Here is a 24,743-nt window from a genome sequence, read left to right as displayed (position 1 = left end):
GGTGCCTGAAAGTGAGGGGGAAAATGGAACCAAGTTGGAAAACACTCTTCAGGATATCATCCAGGAGAACTTCCCCAACCTAGTAGGGCAGGCCAACATTCAAATCCAGGAAATACAGAGAATGCCACAAAGATACTCCTCGAGAAGAGCAACTCCAAGACACATAATTGCCAGATTCACCAAAGTTGAAATGAAGGAAAAAATCTTAAGGGCAGCCAGAGAGAAAGGTCGGGTTACCCACAAAGGGAAGCCCATCAGACTAACAGCAGATCTCTCGGCAGAAACTCTCCAAGCCAGAAGAGAGTGGGGGCCAATATTCAACATTCTTAAAGAAAAGAATTTTCAACCCAGAATTTCATATCCAGCCAAACTAAGTTTCATAAGTGAAGGAGAAATAAAATCCTTTACAGATAAGCAAATGCTTAGAGATTTTGTCACCACTAGGCCTGCCTTACAAGAGACCCTGAAGGAAGCACTAAACATGGAAAGGAACAACCGGTACCAGCCATTGCAAAAACATGCCAAAATGTAAAGACCATCGAGGCTAGGAAGAAACTGCATCAACTAACGAGCAAAATAACCAGTTAATATCATAATGGCAGGATCAAGTTCACACATAACAATCTTAACCTTAAATGTAAATGGACTAAATGCTCCAATTAAAAGACAGACTGGCAAACTGGATAAAGAGTCAAGACCCATCAGTCTGCTGTATTCAGGAGACCCATCTCACACGCAGAGACATACATAGGCTCAAAATAAAGGGATGGAGGAAGATTTACCAAGCAAATGGAGAACAAAAAAAAGCAGGGGTTGCAATACTAGTCTCTGATAAAACAGACTTTAAACCATCAAAGATCAAAAGAGACAAAGAAGGCCATTACATAATGGTAAAGGGATCAATTCAACAGGAAGAGCTAACTATCCTAAATATATATGCACCCAATACAGGAGCACCCAGATTCATCAAGCAAGTCCTTAGAGACTTACAAAGAGACTTAGACTCCCATACAATAATAATGGGAGACTTCAACACTCCACTGTCAACATTAGACAGATCAACGAGACAGAAAGTTAACAAGGATATCCAGGAATTGAACTCATCTCTGCAGCAAGCAGACCTAATAGACATCTATAGAACTCTCCACCCCAAATCAACAGAATATACATTCTTCTCAGCACCACATCGTACTTACTCCAAAATCGACCACGTAATTGGAAGCACTCCTCAGCAAATGTACAAGAACAGAAATTATAACAAACTGTCTCTCAGACCACAGTGCAATCAAACTAGAACTCAGGACTAAGAAACTCAATCAAAACCGCTCAACTACATGGAAACTGAACAACCTGCTCCTGAATGACTACTGGGTACATAACGAAATGAAGGCAGAAATAAAGATGTTCTTTGAAACCAATGAGAACAAAGATACAACATACCAGAATCTCTGGGACACATTTAAAGCAGTGTGTAGAGGGAAATTTATAGCACTAAATGCCCACAAGAGAAAGCAGGAAAGATCTAAAATTGACACTCTAACATCACAATTAAAAGAACTAGAGAAGCAAGAGCAAACACATTCGAAAGCTAGCAGAAGGCTAGAAATAACTAAGATCAGAGCAGAACTGAAGGAGATAGAGACACAAAAAACTCCAAAAAAATCAATGAATCCAGGAGTTGGTTTTTTGGAAAGATCAACAAAATTGACAGACCACTAGCAAGACTAATGAAGAAAAGAGAGAAGAATCAAATCGACGCAATTAAAAATGATAAAGGGGATATCACCACCGACCCCACAGAAATACAAACTACCATCAGAGAATACTATAAACACCTCTACGCAAATAAACTGGAAAATCTAGAAGAAATGGATAATTTCCTGGACACTTACACTCTTCCAAGACTAAACCAGGAAGAAGTTGAATCCCTGAATAGACCAATAGCAGGCTCTGAAATTGAGGCAATAATTAATAGCCTACCAACCAAAAAAAGTCCAGGACCAGATGGATTCACAGCTGAATTCTACCAGAGGTACAAGGAGGAGTTGGTACCATTCCTTCTGAAACTATTCCAATCAATAGAAAAAGAGGGAATCCTCCCTAACTCATTTTATGAGGCCCAACATCATCCTGATACCAAAGCCTGGCAGAGACACAACAAAAAAAGAGAATTTTAGACCAATATCCCTGATGAACATCAATGCAAAAATCCTCAATAAAATACTGGCAAACCGGATTCAGCAACACATCAAAAAGCTTATCCACCATGATCAAGTGGGCTTCATCCCTGGGATGCGAGGCTGGTTCAACATTCGCAAATCAATAAACATAATCCAGCATATAAACAGAACCAAAGACAAGAACCACATGATTATCTCAATAGATGCAGAAAAGGCTTTTGACAAAATTCAACAGCCCTTCATGCTAAAAACGCTCAATAAATTCGGTATTGATGGAACGTACCTCATAATAAGAGCTATTTATGACAAACCCACAGCCAATATCATACTGAATGGGCAAAACCTGGAAAAATTCCCTTTGAAAACTGGCACAAGACAGGGATGCCCTCTCTCACCACTCCTATTCAACATAGTATTGGAAGTTCTGGCTAGGGCAATTAGGCAAGAGAAAGAAATCAAGGGTATTCAGTTAGGAAAAGAAGAAGTCAAATTGTCCCTGTTTGCAGATGACATGATTGTATATTTAGAAAACCCCATTGTCTCAGCCCAAAATCTCCTTAAGCTGATAAGCAACTTCAGCAAAGTCTCAGGATACAAAATTAATGTGCAAAAATCACAAGCATTCTTATACACCAGTAACAAACAGAGAGCCAAATCAGGAATGAACTTCCATTCACAATTGCTTCAAAGAGAATAAAATACCTAGGAATCCAACTTACAAGGGATGTAAAGGACCTCTTCAAGGAGAACTACAAACCACTGCTCAGTGAAATAAAAGAGGACACAAACAAATGGAAGAACATACCATGCTCATGGATAGGAAGAATCAATATCGTGAAAATGGCCATACTGCCCAAGGTAATTTATAGATTCAATGCCATCCCCATCAAGCTACCAATGAGTTTCTTCACAGAATTGGAAAAAAACTGCTTTAAAGTTTATATGGAACCAAAAAAGAGCCCGCATCTCCAAGACAATCCTAAGTCAAAAGAACAAAGCTGGAGGCATCACGCTACCTGACTTCAAACTATACTACAAGGCTACAGTAACCAAAACAGCATGGTACTGGTACCAAAACAGAGATATAGACCAATGGAACAGAACAGAGTCCTCAGAAATAATACCACACATCTACAGCCATCTAATCTTTGACAAGCCTGAGAGAAACAAGAAATGGGTAAAGGATTCCCTATTTAATAAATGGTGCTGGGAAAATTGGCTAGCCATAAGTAGAAAGCTGAAACTGGATCCTTTCCTTACTCCTTATACAAAAATTAATTCAAGATGGATTAGAGACTTAAATGTTAGACCTAATACCATAAAAATCCTAGAGGAAAACCTAGGTAGTACCATTCAGGACATAGGCATGGGCAAAGACTTCATGTCTAAAACACCAAAAGCAACGGCAGCAAAAGCCAAAATTGACAAATGGGATCTCATTAAATTAAAGAGCTTCTGCACAGCAAAAGAAACTACCATCAGAGTGAACAGGCAACCTACAGAATGGGAGAAAATTTTTGCAATCTACTCATCTGACAAAGGGCTAATATCCAGAACCTACAAAGAACTCAAACAAATTTACAAGAAAAAAACAAACAACCCCATCAAAAAGTGGGCAAAGGATATGAACAGACATTTCTCAAAAGAAGACATTCATACAGCCAACAGACACATGAAAAAATGCTCATCATCACTGGCCATCAGAGAAATGCAAATCAAAAGCACAATGAGATACCATCTCACACCAGTTAGAATGGCGATCATTAAAAAGTCAGGAAACAACAGGTGCTGGAGAAGATGTGGAGAAATAGGAACACTTTTACACAGTTGGTGGGAATGTAAACTAGTTCAACCATTATGGAAAACAGTATGGCGATTCCTCAAGGATCTAGAACTAGATGTACCATATGACCCAGCCATCCCATTTCTGGGTATATACCCAAAGGATTATAAATTATGCTGCTATAAAGACACATGCACACGTATGTTTATTGCAGCACTATTCACAATAGCAAAGACTTGGAATCAACCCAAATGTCCATCAGTGACAGATTGGATTAAGAAAATGTGGCACATATACACCATGGAATACTATGCAGCCATAAAAAAGGATGAGTTTGTGTCCTTTGTAGGGACATGGATGCAGCTGGAAACCATCATTCTTAGCAAACTATCACAAGAACAGAAAACCAAACACCGCATGTTCTCACTCATAGGTGGGAACTGAACAATGAGATCACTTGGACTCAGGAAGGGGAACATCACACACAGGGGCCTATCATGGGGAGGGGGGAGGGGGGAGGGATTGCATTGGGAGTTATACCTGATGTAAATGATGAGTTGATGGGTGCAGCACACCAACGTGGCACAAATATACATATGTTACAAACCTGCACGTTATGCACATGTACCCTACAACTTAAAGTACAATAATAAATTTAAAAAAAAAAATTACAACTTATAAAACTCATGGTAAAGACTAAGATATCTCATCCATCAACTTGAACCCTCCCACCCAGGCCTTGGAGTAGATACCTATTCCTTAGACAATATACTCACTCATTTTACTTAAATGTGTAGGGAAAGCATTTTAGCTCACTAAAATCTTTAAAAATAACATTGACTTTTAAAGCTGTCATTTCACTGACTCTCAGTCACTCTTCTAGACTCTTCAAGCATAACACCTTTTAAAATAAACAAAATCATTAACTTCCTTATAACATGGTTGAAGTCACTAATATATATATATAGATGGATTGAATAATCTTTTATTAAAGAATTGTCACGATAGTTTTTTATTAAGATATTTTACTATTAAATAACTTAATCTTCATCAGAAACATGATTTTATTATTTTGCCAGTAATGTGCTTGGATTAGTTTGAACTTTTTTCCCTAAGAGCTAAGATATGCATGTGTGCAGAATTGCTGTAATTAAATACATTAATGTGGTTTGTGGTGATCTTGCATATTCTATCATTAGATAAAAGTCACACCACTTAGTCTTTACCACAGCATTTTTTGACATTCAAAATTGCTACTTCTCCTCTCTCGTGTTTTCCTGCCTCTTCAGACAGCCGGGTCTTATTTACCCTGAGACTAGCTGAGACATTTATGCAAATAATTTTTAAAGGTGAAAGATAATATGTGTTGCTGAGATAAAAGTGGTTATTGATTAAATTCTTTGCTGTAATCATCTTTATCTACTGCTGTCAGCTGTTTTCATATCGACCCAGAATCCCACATGCTATAGGGAAAGTGACATGGACGCAAGTTCACATGCACACGTGCACAATCACGCACAATCACACACACACAGGTAAATGTGTTGTGACTTCAGATGACACTGCCACAGCAAAGTGCATACTTGGTCCACAAAAATCTCAGTAGTACAGACCTATGAGATCTTCATTGTTCAGGCACAGGTAAAAAGGCTCAAGTTGGGCTGAGTTAGACTGGGTTGTGCTGAGATTGGCTCCAAGCTGCAGACAATGCCAGCGTCTATTTCATCTGTTTCTCAATCTCCTTACACTTGCAACTTCCTAAAGCACACTTCTCAAAACAAAAGGCAACAGTAACGAATGATAGTATGCCCAGATTTGCAACACAATTTAAGCCTGTGTATATTTCATGTCCACTAACATTCCACCAGCTAAGGCAAGTCCTATTGCCAAGTCCAAACTCAAGAAGCACAGTACACCCCATCTATGAGGCCACAACAGGAGTTAGAATATATGACATATGGAAAGGAAGTGAAAAGCTGATACAAAAAATGATACAATCTACCATCTCAGGTATAATAAAATATATGCCAAAATAAAAACAAAAGTACTGTGGTAGAGGTGAGATTAATTCTAATCAAAGTAGCCTGCGCTTTTATTTTTATAATTATTTTTTACTCCTCTAAATTAGCTTTCTCAATCAGGCAAGTCTGAAACTCTTAATGTCCATCAATGATTAAAGCCAATATTAGCAGGACCTTACTTATGTGGAAAATAACCAGTTAATGTCAAAACAATGGCAACAATAAACCTCTATTTTGAAGATTTCCCCCCAATATCTGAATGATCTGGGGTGAACCTTATTCACTTGTATGGACATTCTTTATAACCAAACAAAAGAGTTTTCCAGGGTAATAATTTTGTCTGTGGGATGACATTGAGCAAAACCAACTCTTGCACCAGGAAAAACACCCAAGCATACCCACGTCTGAGTTTCTAAACTGCCACTCATATGCTCTAGCCTTGCCCAAAGTGAGTTCCTGAAAATACTACTCTGCCGATGATGACGATCTGCTCCCTGAAGCGAGGGAATCAATCGCTTGAACTTGATACTATATGACAGTTGTATCCCTTCCAAAAAGATATGTTGAAGTCCTAACCCTCCACAACTTAGAATGTGAATTTATTTGGAAATAGTTTTTTTGTAAAGGCAATCAAGTTAAAATGAGGTAATTAGGGTTGGCCATAATCCAATGACATCTAATATGTCACTATAAAGAAGGGAGGTTTGGACTCAGAGACAGATATGGACAAGGGAAGATGATGTGAAGATGCACAAGAAGATGGTCATGTGGCTGGAGTGATGACGCGTCCACAAGCCAAGGAACATGAAGCATTGTCCATGAACACCAGAAGCTAGAAAAAGCCAGAAAGGATCCTTCTGTTGAGCAGCCAGAGAGAGGATTGGCCCTGTCAGCACTCTGATTACAGACTTCTAGCCTCCAGAACTGTGAGATATATTTCTGTTATTTTAAGCCAACCAATTGTTGGTACTTTGTTATGATAGCCCTAAGAAACAAATACCAGCCCTGCATGATAGTTACAATATACATTAGTAAAGCTGTTGAGAAGTCCTATAATATGTTTAACTTTGTATAACCCAACATTTCCCAAACTCACGTGACCTAGGTGCCTCCTTCTGCACATAACATGTATTCATATCCTGTGGGATTTGTGTTCCATGAAACACATATTTACAAATGCTGATATAATCAACAGAGGTTATTATCTACAGGGAAAGCTGAAAGGCAATGATTATGGAAGCAGCCCTTCTAGAAGAAATAAGATGACACTAATGGATGCAACACAAAGTCTTGAATGTACCATAGCAATTTTGCCTACCATTGTGTTGTACCATTTTACTTCTATTATTTGATTTATATTGACACCACGTATAATTTTGAAAAATACAAATTATAACCACCACTTTTCTCACTTGGTCTTCAATACACACTACACCAGAAAAAGGTCAAAGCTATATTTATTTCTCCCTATACTTTGCCATATATGCTTCAGGAAAGCAAAAGATGTTTTGTAGTGCTTCTCTTCTCACAATGTCAAATCTAAATGATCCATTTTTCTGTGTCTAACTGTACTGTTTATAAAGGAGATGTATGCATGAAGAAATATCTTGAAGCACCAAAGGACCAATCCTGGTTCTTTCGCCCTGGGAACATCCCCTCCACACAGTAAGAATAAAGATGTGGATTTTGAAAGCATTCACATCTATGTAAGGGGAAAAGCTTTTGGGGGAGAATACTGAATCCAGAATTACTGCTCCCAGGTATGTGCAACAAGATGAAAAGAGTGGCTTGGAAAAGAAGAGTTTTATGGAAAAAAAAGAAATAGATCACTTCCTTGCCTTTCCTTTTTCCATGGGAGGTCAAGTGGGTAGTGACACTTGCTTATAACATCTCGTATAAATTGGAGGTTTCTTCAAAAGAAGACTAGAATGTGATTTTCCCTATTGGGTTTAATGAAAGGCATAGAACAATTAGCAGACGATGTTATTGGAAGCCAGAGAGATTTAAGAAAGAGCCTGAATTTTCTCAAAACTGAGTGTGGCATGGAGAGGGTGCTCAACTTTTCCTTAGATGCAGACTGGACCCCAGATATTATCTGGAAGCAGAAACTGACACGGCACAGGAAAGCAGAGACAAGGAACTTCTTTGGCATACAGGTGCATAGAAACGAGGTAAGACAACCACCTTTCCTCTGCCAACTCCTGTGACTGCATCAGTTCTGCCAGCTTTCAGTTCCGCCTAGAGGAAAAGGTAAGGGTGCTCAGGGATTGAACTTTGAACAACAACAAAAATGGGTTAAGTGAGTCCTCCTTTGACAGAAAATTAATGCAATTTAACACACACACACACACACAAAAATATAATCTTTATAAATTCAACATATAATATTGGGATTTCATTTTTTGGTATACGTAAGTTTTGATTGTCTATTTTTTTCCTGCTGTACTGAAACAAAATATTGTATGAAGCTAGAAAGTCAAATATGTAGCCTGTCAGAAAAAGTTGACAAATTTCAGAGGATTGTTGTGAGGACTAAATAAGATATGAGTTGGAAAGCAGGCAGCACAGTGCCTGGCAGGAAGGTCAGTTTCTCTGGGATGTGTGTGAACATCCCCATCACATTCATGTCGGGTGCACATTAAACAAGGGAAGTTTGGGCTCACCCACACCTACAACGTAAACATCCAGACATTTCTATTTTAACAATTCCAGTGATGCTCCTATATACATGAAAGCCTGAAAACTGGGGGTAACGTACTGTCAATTATAATTAGCTTTAAAAAAAAATCTACCATTGATTTTAGGAATTTGCCCATTGCTTGAAAAATTTCAAAATTACTGGCAAAAATTGCATCCTAGTAATCTTTGCATTATCATTTTAACATCTTTTTATAGTATGGTGGCATCCTTTGCATTCATTCCTTTTGGTCATGTGTGGCTTCTTTTCTTAGTCGGCATCACTAGACGCTTGTGTATGTGTTAAACCTCTTTTCTGTATTTTGTGGGCTGAATTTTGTTTCCCTCAAAATGTGTATGTTGAAGTCCTAACCCCTGGTACCTCAGAATGTGATAGTACTTATTATACCATTAAAGAGGTAATTGAGGCAGAAGGAGAGTATATAGGTGAGCCCTAATCCAATATGACTGGTATCCTTGTAAGAGGAGGAAATTTGAACACAGGTAGACACAGAGGGAAAAACCATATAAAGATATAGGAAGAAAATGGCCCAGTACAAGCTGAAGAGAGGCACCTCAGAAAAAAAATCAACCCTGCTGGCACCTTGATCTTGGACTTCCAGTCTCCAGAACAGTGAGAAAATAATTGTCTTTCTTTAAGCCACCCAGTCTGTGGTACTTTGCTATAACAGCCCGGGCAGACTTTGTATATATATTGTCTAATTCTATTCATTTTTGCTCTCATTGATTATTACTAATAATTCGCTTGCTCTACAGTTTTGGGCTTCATTGCTGGTTATTTTTCAAATTTCTTGAGATAGATATTTCAATAACTAATTTGTAGCTTTTCACTTTAATATATTGTATAAAGCTCCACATTTTTCTTTGAGCACAGATTAAGACCTTCATAGCAACAATATTCCCAAATCCCAGATTATACTACAATAAATATTAAAGAAATTTGAGGGGGGATTTGGGGGAGGAAGAAATGCCCTAAATTTTCCATCTGCCATAATGGAAAAATCAAAATAGTATCTTATAAGCTCTGGAAAACAAAGCAACATGTCATTTATACCTCTAAAGTTCACTAGATGAAGATAATTAAAATATAAAAAAGGAAACAGGAACCACACATAATAAAACAAGATAATATGACACTAGCTTTAATAACAAATTTGAATTATTTTATTTAAACGCAGTTTTTCTTAGATTGAGTTAAAATAATCTAATTTCATATCATTCAGTGGTTTCAAATTATACAATCTTACTCGAGAAATAGGAAATCAAAAAAGCTCTATAAACATTTTTTAAAAATGTGTTGTTCTACAACTTCCAATACATAAACTTTAGTTCCATATAGTTGTTAAATTATATCAGACATTTAAATAAGAAATAATACTAATGCTATGCAAAACTATTCAGAAAACAAAGGAGAGATCATTTCACAACTCATTTTATGAGGTCACTATAACCCAGATACCTGAAACCAGACCAAGTTTATACAAGTAAAGGAAATTTCAGGCAAATATCTTTCATGAACCTAAACCTAAAATGGCTTTTAAAATATTAAGAAATTGAATCCAATATTATACAAAAAATAATACACCCTGACCAATGTTGGCATAGCCCAATAATGAAAGAATCCCAGAAATCCATCAAAATATTTCCTTATGTTAATCCATGAAGGGTGAAAAATTACATGATTATTATAATTCATCTGTAAAAAGCATTTGATAAAATTCAAAATTCATTTATGAAATCAACTCTTAGAAACCAAGGAATAGAGGCCGGGCACGATGGTGCCTCGCCCCTGTGATCTCAGCATTTTGAGAGGCTGAGGCGGGTGCATAATTTGAGGTCAGGAGTTCGAGATGAGCCTGGCCAATATGGTGAAACCCATCTTTACTAACAATACAAAAATTAGCCAGGTGTGGTGACATGCACCTGTAGTCCCAGCTATTCTGGAGGCTCAGGCAGGAGAATTGCTTGAGCCCAAGAGGCAGAGGTTGCAGTGAGCTGCAATCACACCACTGCACTCCTGCCTGGGTGACAGCTAAACTCTTTCTCAAACACACGCCCACAAAACCTAGGGGACCAAAAGGAAACAAAATGAAGAACATCATTGGAAAGCCCTCAGTGAAGATCATTCTTGAGAGTAGAGTACTGAATGTTTTTCTCTTAAGGTTGGGAATAAGACAAAGATATCTTTCTCATTACTTCTAGTCAACATTTTGCTGAAAGTCTTTATCTATGTAATATGACAAGAAAATAAACTAAAATTACAAAAAATTATAATCTAGATTGTGTACTCAGAAAACCCCAAAATCCTACCAGAAAGTAACTACAGCTAACAAATGAATTCAATGATGTTGCAAGATAACAAGTTGGTATTCAAATTTTTTAATATAAACTTATATTTTATATAATGCAATTAACTATTATAAAATTAAATATTAAAATGCCTTTTTACAAACCCATGAAAAACCATCACATACTGAGGGATAAACTATCAAAGGATGCACCAAGCCCCTACACTGGAAACTAAATATTTCTGAGAGAAGTTTTAAAAGGTCTTGATAAATGGAATCGTAAACCACTTTTATGACTGGAACACTCAATGTCATTAAGGTATCAGTCTTCACAGATTGATCTGTAAATCCAACATAATCCCAGTAAACTAGACATGTTTTTTTCTAGAACTTGACAAGTCAATTTTAGATGAATTTGGAAGGCAAAAGACCAACACAAGCCAAATAATCTTGAAAAGGAAAAGCCAACTTGAAACAGGTGTCTTTCCTAATTACGGGTCTTACTACAAGTTATAAGAGTTAGGACAAAGGCTACACAGAGATCCAGGGAACAGAATAGACAGAAGAAATAGACACACACACATATGTGGACAAATAAGTGATTGTTGTTGTTGTTGTTGTTTGAGTCGGAGTCTTGCTCTGTTGCCCAGGCTGGAGTGCAGTGGCACGATCTCGGTTCACTGCAACCTCCAACTCCTGGGTTCAAGTGATTGTCCTGCCTCAGCCTCCTGAGCAGCTGGGATTACAGGCACCCCCCGCCCCCCAATCACAACTGTCAAATTTTTGTATTTTTAGTAGAGACGGGGTTTCACCATGTTGGCCAGGCTGGTCTTAAACTCTTGACCTCAGATGATCCACCCACCTCAGCCTCCCAAAGCAAGGACAATGCTCTTTTTCATAAGCGTATTAGTCATTTTAGTGAGAACAGTAAAACATCTGAAAATAAATTGTTCTAGAATGACTGGATATCTGTGTGAAATGATGAACCTGAACGCCTATACACAGCACAGTTAAACATCAGTTTAAGATGGATGCAACTTAGAGATATATGAAGATTTCTTATATAAAACACCGGAAGCACAAACTATAAAAAGAAATGTTGAACTTCATCAAAACTCAAACTATTGCTCATCAAGAAAATGCCATCAAAAAATTAATAAAAAGGAAAGTGACAGATGGAATCAAGTCATGATGTGCTGGTGTCAGTCCACAAGAACCTTGTAGAGAATAAGCAAAACTAACCTAACAGTGTTAGAAATCAGATCAGTGGTGGTTCTGAGAACCAGGAAGACTGAAAAGTGGAGTAAGATAACTTTCTGTGGGGACAGAAGTGTTGCATGTCTTTGCTGTGCCTTCGTCAAAACTAACAGAACATTATACATAAGATATGGACATTCCATTATATTTTACAATATAGTTCACACTTTCAAGAATGAAGGACTTATTACAAAAATGAAAGAAAATAAAATTGTTTTCTAAGTAATGTAAACAAAACCAATGAAAATCTGAGATGATTTGTCATAAACATCTTCAGGAAAGTTTCCAATATACAGAATTCTCACAATCAAGAAAAAGAGTAGATGTAATTTTTGATAAATCTGGCAAAAGACATTTACAATGACTCACTCTATATGTATTTTGAATATTTATTGGTAAGGAATTTCTGGAAAGCAATTTGGCAATGTGTGATTCTTATAAGTTTATAGTATTTGCTCCAGTGATTCAGATTTTAATACTCAATGTAAGTTAATAATCAAAGATATTAAAAATTATCTAAAATTTATAAAGAATATAGTAAACTCTATGAACCAATATAAAAGGACTGAATTATTCAGCAAATTGAGCTAAAAATTGGTTATTTTATTGCATCTTAATTTATAATTAGATGAAAATTGGCTTACTTTTAATATTAACATATAAATTATAGCATAGCTATATAGTGTATTATGCATTTCTTAAAATTTTTAGCCCCTTAAAATATTTAATAGTGTCTGAAAATGCTTATAAGTGCAATATACAAGGTTAAATACTTTTAGTGTAATAATAATTGTGTGTGAATTTTTTCTGTGTTAAGATACAGTATAACAAATCTCTAAGGTTTAGCAGTTTAATTTTTAAAAATAATTTACCGTATTTGCTGCCATGAACATGCTTTACTTGGAAATGCAGATAAAAATCCATGCAATAGTCAATTTTTATAAAGCAAAAAAGAAATTTCTGGGGAATTTTAAAAAGATGCTGTGGATTTTTTTTTTTAAGTACTGCTGATTGATCAAACAAATGCAAGCATTCCAATTCACAGTGATCCTTGACACTGGGTAGATGGCACCTGGCAACTGAATCTATTGCTGTTCCCACATAATAAAATAAATTTTGATGAATTTTAGTTCTGTGGTGGAGATGGAGTTACAATTTGACAAGCACAAATCATGTTTTGGTTATTCGTGGTTTAATTGCATTATACAGATCTAAGGATGAGTCTAAATGTGCAAACATCTGCTTTTTCAGTGTGGTTCAGCTTTTAAAGCTGCTAGAATTGAAAAGTGACCACTGCAGTAATCGTCTGCTATAGAAATTTTGGAGATAAGATTATAAAGAACAATGATTTTGAAATGTCTCATCTTCTGTGTAATATCTGGCTCTATTTAGTTCCTTTAGGTATTTCATAAAACTATTAAGAAAAAAACAAAGCACACTGTTTAAACAATGGGATGAATCTAGATTCCCAATTGATATGAAACTCAATAATAAATCATTATTATATCTATTATATATTAGATATATATTAGATATATTACATTATATCTATTATATATTAGATATATATTAGATATATTACATTATATCTATTATATATTAGAAAAACTAATATGAAGTATTAGTTTTTCTAATACCAGATTCTTGAGGACTTACTCATCAACACTTAATATTAGACCAATGTCTCTGGTCTTTTGCCTAAATGCCATTTAGCAGTTTTGTATTCTTACCAATTAAAAATTGGTATGAAATTTTAGTATGTAAGAAGTGTTAAAGAATATAGAATTGGGCCAGGCACAGTGGCTCACACCTGTAATCCCAGCACTTTGGGAGGCTGAGGCAGGAGGATCACCTGAGACCAGCCTGGCCAACATGGAGAAACTCACCCGGTCTCTAGTAAAAATTCAAAAATTAGCTGGGCATGGTGGCAGGTGACTGTAATCCCAGTTACTCGGGAGTCTAAGACAGGAGAATCACTGCCTCAGGAGGCAGAGGTTGCAGTGAGATGAGATAGCACCATTGCACTCCAACCTGGGCGACAAGAGCAAAACTCCATCTAAAAATATATATATATATGTGTATATATGTGTGTGTGTATATATATAATTGGACTTTGTTTTCTCTGTACTGCAGCCACAGAGCTGTGGATAGTGGGTGAAAAGAACCAAGAAATGTTAAGAGACATGAAGATAATTCTTTGAAAGTCTTTTATAGGAGAAGAGTAGAAAGGAGGGGGCATATAACCCTCTCAAGCCCCATGAAAGAGGAAGGGCAAGAGAACTACTTGTAGAATTTGGTTGGTTGTCAGGAGGGGAGACTGGCTTCTCACCTCACCCATGCTGGTAGAACTGTAGAATCAAGTCGTGCTGCCCCAGCTGATATCTGGGCAGTGTGCAAGAGAGTTTGGGGAAGAACCTGAGTTTGGGGAAGTAGTGGTTTCAGTTTTCACCATGGTGAACCTGAGATCAGGATGCAGGATGGGTCTGAGGCTGTTTGTGATAGCCAAACAAGGAGAATGGGTCAGCAATTGGACAAGATACACTGCCACATTCGGTGGGACAAGTGTACACCTTACAGTTAGCTAAGCTTGAATCATCTTGAAAAGACCCACATCAGGACAACTCTTGTCTGTGAGAAGGAGCTCCAGCAGAAAGATAAAGGTGGAACGCAGAAAACAGAAGCTAAGGGTAGTAGGCTCCATGTTAAGGCACCTCCCCCTTCAGGGAGCAGGGGAGACATCTGAGGTGTGGGGATGCTTCTTAGGAACATACCATATGCCCCAAAGAGAGACATAGCATTTGAATACATCTTGTCATTAAGAATTCAAAAATAAAGAAGAACTTTCAATAGTAACAACTATTTAGAAGGAATTTACCCTCCTCATTATTCTTACCCTGGAGAAGTCAAAAGCAAAAGAAAGGGGGGCAGGGGGAGTCGCCATGGAAAGGTGGTGATGGAAGAAGCAGGAAAAAGCATATTCTTTCTCATTCTCATTGCTGGACTCTCAGTAATGGACTTGACCTGAAAGAAGAGAAACTTCCATTTATTTCAGACTTTAAAATTATCAAATTACACCAGCCATCTCATCTGAGACATGAAGTTGACAATATCCTTATGGGAGATAGTGAATTAAGCACTAATCTCTGTCTGAGATACTGCCGGGGCAAGGAGAGGAAATTTCATAGTTGTGTGAGAGCAGGGTTGGAAGAAAAACCACTTTCCTAAGTTGCACCCTACTAAATCTGGGTCTTTTAATGAATTAGCTATGGTAACAGATTGAACCTAAACAATGTCTTCCATAAATATTGGGTTTTTCATCATGTGATATTTTGAAACAAATTTGAGGACTCCTGCCATCAGAGAATCTCAGTTAAATCTTTAAAGTTATTTTGAATGGTTAGTTGTATATAGAAGTGAGTCTTAACTTTATGGAATCACTCGCTAATAGAAACAATGAAGTGAAATTCTCCTATTTAGGGTTGACATCTGCAGTTTACGCTCAGATAGGCCCAGGCCATTCAAGTTTTGACTGTGACTCTAGTTATGTATACTTATGGGAAAAACAATAGACGGGTATAAACTACAGCAGAATCAAAAAATATGTAAACAAATTATCCAATACTTACAGCTATTTTAAATCATTATGTAACCAGTTTACATCTACTGTATACATTTATGTAAGAATATTATTTATGTTAGTTAATGCCTATTTTAATAAATTTTAACAAATATTTAAGCCTCATGAGGGATACAGGTTGAGTTTTACACGAGGAATTGTTTACAGCCTAAATCATTGTTACCAACAATCTAAATCAAGAGTGCCTTTCCTTTTGTACAGTTTCTTCTTTTGAGCCATTTTTGGCTTTTAACAAGAAGAGAAGGTAAAAGTATGAAGTGTTCACATTTACTCACTTAAGCTGAAGATAATATTAGATTTAACTCCTCTCTGGAAAACATAATGAGTTAGTATTTATGAATCTCTTGGTTTCTGAATCTTTAGGTGTAACACTTTGTTCCATGTTCCATTTTCTTTTGACCCAACCTTCAAAACCCATGACTTCTGGAGTAGAGGAGGAAATAGAATATAGTGGGTAAAAGTGTTCAGCAACAAGCTAACAACTGAAACTTCTTTGAAAAAAAAAAATCTATTGGCTTCCAGTAGACACTTTTCAAATTTCTTCTAACGTACAAAAATCCATTTTATGTCTATGGAGTCACAATGCACTGAATGTTCACCACGTGCTAGATGCAGTTATTTAATACATAAATTCCGAAAGCCTATTTATACATTTCTACCCAGTATAAGCGAAATTTAGCTGAACAGATATGTCTATTTTCCTGTACAGTTCTCCATTAAACATAGTTTTCCATCTGTATTCTTACAAAAGGGAATTATCAAGGGGTTGTTTGAAGGACTTGTTACCGTTTGTTTTCTGTGTGTTACTAGTTGTCAGAAACCCCCGACTCTGATCCTTTGCTTCTCAAGGCAACTGCGAGCTCCACTTACCCTCCCCACCTGCCAGTCTCAGACTCACAACTATACTTGGATTTGTTCCTGCATAAAATAGATCCATTTAAAAACTCACTGGCTGACAGGGAAGATTTCAGTTCTTCTCGGCACTGATGACCCATTCAGTCCGCTCTCGCTCCACCTGGAGCCTCGCTGCCCCTTTTCCCTGAGTGCAGTCACCCTGTCTTGCCAGACTTTGATCTATTCAATTCGTCTAAGCCTTGTTTTGCAGCCCCATCTAGACTCTTGTTGTAGTTGTAGCCTTACCCCGGTATCTCAGGCCTTCTCTGGGCATGGCCTATTTCTTTGGACCTCATCATTCAGCTTTAGTGAAAAAGATGCCCTTGCAAACATAATTGCAGATCCAATACTAGCATCTTTGTTGGATGCAATATTTATATTATTTATTATAATAAATTTATTTGTATACTTTATTATAGTATAATTATATATTTATAATATTTAATACATATTCTACCCTTGTTTTTTGTTTTAACCATTTAAAATAAAATTATACTTTCTCACATATTAGCTAACATGGGACTCTACATTTTACTAATATACAAATTCACCGGCAATGTGTTTGGGACTTTTTAACTCTGTAATTTAAAATCTTAAATGAATGAACACATTTTGATTTTATATTTGTTTTTACATAACCTTTTCAAAAATTTGTTTTTTCATACATTCATCAGTCTTCACAGATTATCAGAATATTTATGTTTTAGGATATTATTTAGACAATTAGCTTCCTTTTCAGTACTTTTGGGTATTTGGGAATGGGTTGTTTAGTTTTCTTTAGTAATGTTTTGTTGTTGCTGTCAATCATCTGATAAGGAAAATAGTTGGAATACACATATCTTGATAAATTATAAACCATTTTCCATATATCTTTCTTCCTATGCTCCTGTCTCTTGTTCCAATTAGTGTAAGAACTCTTTCTTACAAAATCATATATGAATCGGTTGAGATGGGATTATTTGGGCAGATATTAGATAACACTTTGGAAAAAAAGTACTGTTTTGTTCTGCTGGTACATGGCATCATTTTCCAGTCAATTCCTCATGGTGTCTTTAATATTGCTACTTCCCTAGCAATATTTTAGAGTGAGTTTCACAAAATCAACAGTTCTCAAAGTGTCCCCAGAGCAGCAGTGTCTACAGCTCTTGGGAATAAATGGAAAATGTAAATTATCTGGCTCCAATCCAGCCCTGTTGTACCAGAAATGATAAGATTGGAGGGGGCCCAGCATTCTGTTTGAACAAAGCCTCCAGGTAATTTTAATGCACACTGAAGTCTGAAAAACCAACAGTATACGAAATGAAAACCAAACGTGGGTTCTTAAAAAGAAGCATAATTAGAGAGTGATTTAAAATGCCTGCTTGATAGAATTGTTTCACAAAGATAAAAATTTTTTAGAAATAATTTAAATGGAGCCAATTTTAGCCACTCCATTTTGAAATGGTCTTTCTAGCAAAACCTTAACAAATGTTTCAGTAAAACAAGTATATTATGCTAATAAGAGAATACAATGATGTATTCATTGTCAAGGCAGAAAGCTTCCTTCCTCATTATAATGGAATTCAGGTAAGTATAGTTAGGTAACATAATGTGCCGCCTTCATCTTTATGTGCCTAGTTTTTCTGCTGGATTAAATTTGTTCACTTTTTAATTGAATCTGAAATTCTTAGAAATTAGGTATTCAGAGAGAATAGATTTTTGAATACTTGAAAATTGAAAATATATCTTAGTATAATTTCTTTCAAAAGTTGCAAGAAATAGCATCCAAAGGAACATTGGAGGGTTCTAAACCATAACAAGAAGGGTTGACTTGAGTTGATGGGGTGAAAAGTATATGAGGACAGGGAAAGCAGAAGGCAGGCAAGAGGGTAGGGACACACAGGTAAATTTCACCTGCTTGTATTGACTAGAGATGGCCCTGGAAAAACTCCCTTAGGGCAAGTTGTCCAATTAGTTTTTTTAAAATGGGCCTTGATGATATACATAGAGATAGAGACGGAGATAGAGATACATAGAGCGCTATATCATGTGAATCTTATTAAATTCACTTACTTGATTTTTTTCAGCTTTCTCCAGTGTCCGGTGTGATGCTTGTACTCTCTCCTTGCTCATTTTTCCTAGGCTTTATCTGCTAACATTTGAGCACCCAAGCATTTCAGTGAAAATGTAATGGTCCTTCTGGGTCCACTGTTACAGGTCATGTTTCATGTACCATCCACTTGAAGGACACTCAGTGTCAAGATCTTTTTTTTTTTTAAACATTCTATGTTTTTAACTATCAAACTGTGGGCATGAATATCAAGGGTCAATACAGCCATAAACAACAATACTCATTAATGTTTACTTCAATATTTTGGAAGAAATGTTATTTATTGGCATTTTTGCAATGATTTTTTGGTTGCTAATTCAGACTCTGGAATTGATGGAAAGGAAAGAATGTAAAGAAATGTTTTGCTTTCCATTTCTGTAACAATATTTTCTCTATGCATAACAGGTGCCACTGACATGATTAATTCCACATGTAGGAGCTGAACTTTATCAAAAGGTTCCTGGCCAAAGAAAAGAAGATTGATGTTCAGGCATTGTCTGTATTCCCTGTGTAAACCCTTTGGGTCCAAGTTTTATAGTTTTATATGAAATCATGCCCCTTTGATTTACTACTAATCCCATTGGAGTGGGAATTATGATGGGAATGTGAGTGATGTGTTTAATGCTAAATGTTAATACTTTAGTTGGTTGTACCTAAGAATTTTAAGCTATTGAGAATATGTATATTTGGGCTTTTCATTGCAGGTAATTAATGAGGCAATGTTCTTTCTTCAGCTTTCAGCCATATAATTGATTGCAATTTGTCATTTCTTAGGAAGTGAATGTGAAATCCATACACATATTAGTTTCATGGGTCAATAATCTAAAAGACTGAATTATTAGATAAGCTATTGTCCAAAATATCAAGACACATGAGTATAAATATTGTCTTTATGGCTAGTATATGTTAAGCTATCATGCTTATGTTAATTTGGAATCCGAATATTGGTTTTTTGGCATCAGAATCCTTACAAAGTGAAATATCTAAGTAAAATAGAAAGAAAATAATCTATTATACAATCTCAGCTCAGTACCAGCAAACATGTAGCATTTAAAATTATATTATGAATAGTACATTCCTAAACATATCAATCATTTTCCATCTGCAGCTGTAGTATTTCATCTCTCAAAATAATTCAACAGCACTGACTTTAAAGCACTATTCACAATTAAATCCTAACCCACAGAGGTACATCTGCCAGTAATTCTTAAAACTTTAACATGACTTTTTTTGTAATTCTTCAATTCTTGCATCTCATAATTCATCATGACATAGATGTACTTCATTCATACAGTTAAATATTGGACACTTACTGTAAACTAAGGATGTGGTGCTAGGAAGTAGGGATGCTTTATAGAGTATGTTGTAAGGCACACCAAGTTTTTTACTTCCAGAACTTACAAACTAATTTTTCAAAATACAATCTATTGAATGCATTTAAATGGGAATCAAAGGCAGCATAACTTTGCAATAGCCTTTGAGATACACAGTTACAAAGTAAGGTTTGGAATGATTGCCTAATAATCATATTTTTGACCATAGGATATCCAGGAATGAAAAAAGTTAAGTATTTTTATTTTGCTTACCAAAGCAATGTCTTAAGTTCTGCGGAAGACTGTAATGAATATCTGCAATTATCATATGCTAAATTTGACCATGACTACGATTTGTTTTGAGATTCAAACTAAATTATTTTTGCAGTGCTTAAGTAGTGAGTCAGTCTGAGTGGGCATTAAATACGTCACATCAGTGAAGGTAAAACTCCAGTAAGATCTTGCCTAAGTCGAGCAAATAAGATATTCCTCACTGGAATTGTATCTGTGATAACCACTTAGATTATGTGAAGGAGCAGACTATAAGCACAATTTGGGCAGAGACTCCCTTAAGTTTTGCCCTTATTTTTCCATTGTACAATTTAACTATTTAATCTTCACCATAGACAATACAAGCCATGAAAATTAACTGAGTGAGTGAATTAATGATTCAGAAGACTGTAATGAACTCCTTGTCTCAAATTTGGAAATATGTAATGTTCTACAGTGTTTATCCATATCACCAAGGGACGTGGTAATGTTTCCTGCAGTCTGTAGATAAGTTAATATCATATGGCCATAGACGGTCACACCTCTTTTCACTTAATCTTCTCCATTCTTCGTTTCTTCACAGAGCGATTCAATGTGTATCTTATGCCTACGCCAAATCTGGATATTTATGGTGAATGCACAATGCAGATCACTCATGAAAATATCTATCTCTGGGATATCCACAATGCCAAGGTCAAACTGGTGATGTGGCCTCTCAGCTCACTGAGGAGATATGGTCGGGACTCAACGTGGTTCACATTTGAGTCAGGAAGGTAAGATCTAATGCAGCAACCAAGTGTGGGAAGTTGTATAACAGAGTCCTGAAAGAAAGTTCTGTCCATCATTGCCCTCAGTGAGCACTGTTTTCATTCAGGGTAAAAGTTAGCAAATACATAATTTCTTCAGATTCTTAATAACATGAATACAATTCTGTTAATTTTTTGGCAGGCTAATTACCCCATTCAAAATAATTTCAGTCTCTTACACTACCAAACTCAAACTGGTTTCGTAATTATATTAATAATGTAATTATCTTTTTGCAAGATTATTACAATACTATATTTTCGGTGTGCCTGTATTCAAAAGGATCTCCATAAAATTAAATGTAGCATGTCCTTGCTTGCCTTGTTTTTGTGAGTGTTTTTCAATAAGCAAACAATATTTTTTAAAGTTTTAAATAAAATTATTTAAATATTGCTTTTAGGCAAATATGCTGCTTTCTTGATCACAGCATATGGTTGAAATCCGTAAGTGTCTGAAATGAATCCTTGCTTCACAATCATTATTAATAAACATGGATTTAGACATAAAATACAACCAACCAAATCATTGTCTTTATGCTATGACCCCGTTGTGATATTGTCACACATCCAAGACAAGACTTAGGTTTGGAGATTCTATAGAGAAGGAGATGTTTAATGCTTCCATCTTCACCCAGGGGACATGATTTATCACATTCTTAAAATGAATTCATGGTCTTATAAGGCAATTATAGTGAGGTTTCATTGCATTTGATATAATATTTTTAAGTTTATGACTTTCTTCTTATAAAACTACTAAATATTTACTCAAGGTCACATTCTAATATCATCTATCTAGCCAGCTAGGGTAGGTCCTATGTCTCTTAAAATTTTAAGGAGAAAAAAAAAAAAAAAACCTGAGCTGGAGTAATTTTACCAGTCTGGGGCCCTTTTGCACTAAGGTAATATTAAAGTCTCTACCACACTGATTTCTCTGAAAAGCATTATTAGATCCTGTGTTGACTTAGTACGTATGAGCTTGTTCAACTATTTCTATCTACCTAGATATTGAGAGTGTAATAGTGTAATCACATTCTGATAGCCATTGGGAAATATAAATTCTAAGAAAATGAATTTTTAAGATGTTTATCATTTTAAAAATTATGACTATGAAAATGAGTTGACATGTTTTAGAGATTCAATGACCTAAAATCTATGATGCTTTTTTTTTTTTTTTTGAGACAGAGTCTCGCTCTGTCGCCCAGGCTGGAGTGCAGTGGCGCGATCTCGGCTCACTGCAAGCTCTGCCTCCCGGGTTCCCGCCATTCTCCTGCCTCAGCCTCCCCAGTAGCTGGGACTACAGGTGCCCGCCACCACGCCCGGCTAATTGTTCGTATTTTTAGTAGAGACGGGGTTTCACCGTGTTAGCCAGGTTGGTCTCAATCTCCTGACCTTGTGATCCACCCTCCTCGGCTTCCCAAAGTGCTGGGATTTACAGGCATGAGCCACCGCACCTGGCCGGATGCACCTTATGTTTTTACTGGCTTTAAAAGTTAGTGTATTAGTCCATTTTCACACTGCTGATAAAGACTGGGCAATTCACAAAAGAAACAAGTTTAATGGACTCACAGTCCCACGTGACTGAGGATGCCTCACAGTCATGGCAGAAGGAGAAAGGTAGGTCTCACATGAGAGCAGACAAGAGAATGAGAGCCAAGCGAAAGGGGTTTCCGCTGATAAAACCATCAGATCTCGTGAGACTTATTCACTACCACGAGAACAGTATGGGGGGAACTGCCCCTGTGATTCAATTCTCTCCCACTGGGTCACTCCAACATGAGGGAATTTTGGGAGCTACAATTCAAGATGAGATTTGGGTGGGGACAGAGCCAAACCATATCAGTTAGTTTTACATATATATGTAAATTCATATATATGTATATATGAATTGGATGTTGTTGAGGTTTTGTTGGGGTTGGGGTTTTGTTTTTGTTTTTGCATCATTTACCAGCACTACCTCTAGAATCCCCTCCCTTGGATCCTTCTAGATATGCCTATCTTCCTGTTTCTATGGAAAACAATTTAACTATTTTGTCTGTTACAACATTTCAATAGACTGCCACTCAAAATTTTAAATAAGTCATTTTCTTTCATGAAGAATGGTTATTCAGAATTTTCACTCCATTTATACCTGTCCACATTAGTTTAAGATCTTTGATAGAGGAATTTGGTATCATTTTTTTTCCCTCTGTTGTTTGTTTCTTTGTCTTTGAGATTAGAGTTCTGTCGTTTGGACACAGTTCATTTGTTTTTTTCCTTCTCTAAATTTTGGGTGTCATTTGCTCTTTAGTGACTGAGAAACTGACTGAGAAATTGTCCATAATTTTGTGCATTTATTTTGTAAATTCCAGATGATCTCGCTCTTGTTAAAAGGAGCCAGTGGGGGAAGGTCTTGTCCATACTTTATCTAGAGAAATAAAAGTGGGACATTGTGTTCCCTGGGTCTAGACTGATGGGGTCACTGGTGATGAGACTGGGGACAATTTAGAGGGCAGATTGGCAGGTAAGGCATGGCCAGTCATCCTAGCAAACCAAAGCCAAAGGCCAACAACTTTCTAGGTTTTATTAGCTCATTGACCAAGGCACGTCATTTGGTATAAATTTTAGCCATTTATTTATACTACTATATGTACTAATAGTAGTATTAGTACAAATACTACATGTGAAAATACAATTAGATATATCAAAATACTTTTTTCACTGACACTTTCAAATGCATTGTTAAATTCTACTGTAAACCTGAAATGTAGACATGAACAGTAGGAATGGATCTACATCATTTATTCTGGAGAAGCATCCTTCAGTCACCCCGGTAACTATAATTATATGTCATAAGTCTCCAGGAGCACTCACCTAGTGTGGGGCAGAAGGAGAACAAGGACCAGGAAACTCCGTGGTAATCGTCCTTAGCACAGCATGGCGCCTGGGAGATGTATTCATAGTCTCACATCAGCTTGGAGCAATTCCTCTTTTACCATAAGAATCGTAACTTTGCATTTTAAAGGTGAAAACAACCAATTTGCCATGCAAGCATATTTTCTCAAGAAAATCACAAAAAATAACAGACCTTCAGAGAAAGTGATAAGATTCATGATTATGTACGATTTTATCCTGTGAAAGACAAAACTCCTTTAACTGCTGACTTGATATTTTTACTTCATATTACCTCATAAATATTGTAAGCAGAAATCAAGATGAGTTCAAATGCCTGCATGGCCAAAATTTAGGTGAGCCCCTGATCTTCTGTATGAATTATTTTTCAAAACAAACACCCATATTCAGCCTGATGCTTACTAGTACAAAATTGGTGCTTAAAATGTGTCTAACTTTGATAATATTGTTTCCATTTAGAAACCTGGGAAAAACCTGGTTACTAATTTTTAACAATTAGAAATGTTAAATAATAAATATTTCTATATAGTTATTATGAAAAGGTGGTTAGTGGAAGCAAATGTTATGTGTCATACAATTAAGGAGTCTGTGATGTCATAGGTAGGCTTAACTTATTCCTAAA

General features: G+C 36.3%; 1 protein-coding gene across 2 annotated transcripts in view; it reads left to right on the top strand.

The window, feature by feature from the left end:
* DOK6 (docking protein 6) overlaps positions 1–24,743 on the top strand; it is a 437,100-nt gene that overhangs the window by 270,949 nt on the left and 141,408 nt on the right. For both annotated transcript variants that reach the window (XM_050767818.1, XM_050767819.1), the window contains exon 5: positions 21,013–21,202. In XM_050767818.1, the coding sequence (XP_050623775.1) occupies positions 21,013–21,202 (190 nt within the window). The remainder of the gene's footprint in view (positions 1–21,012; positions 21,203–24,743) is intronic.

This window comes from Macaca thibetana, chromosome 18, assembly GCF_024542745.1.
Source record: "Macaca thibetana thibetana isolate TM-01 chromosome 18, ASM2454274v1, whole genome shotgun sequence".
Classification (NCBI taxonomy): Eukaryota; Metazoa; Chordata; class Mammalia; order Primates; family Cercopithecidae; genus Macaca; species Macaca thibetana.
This window is presented reverse-complemented; position numbering and strand designations above follow the sequence as displayed.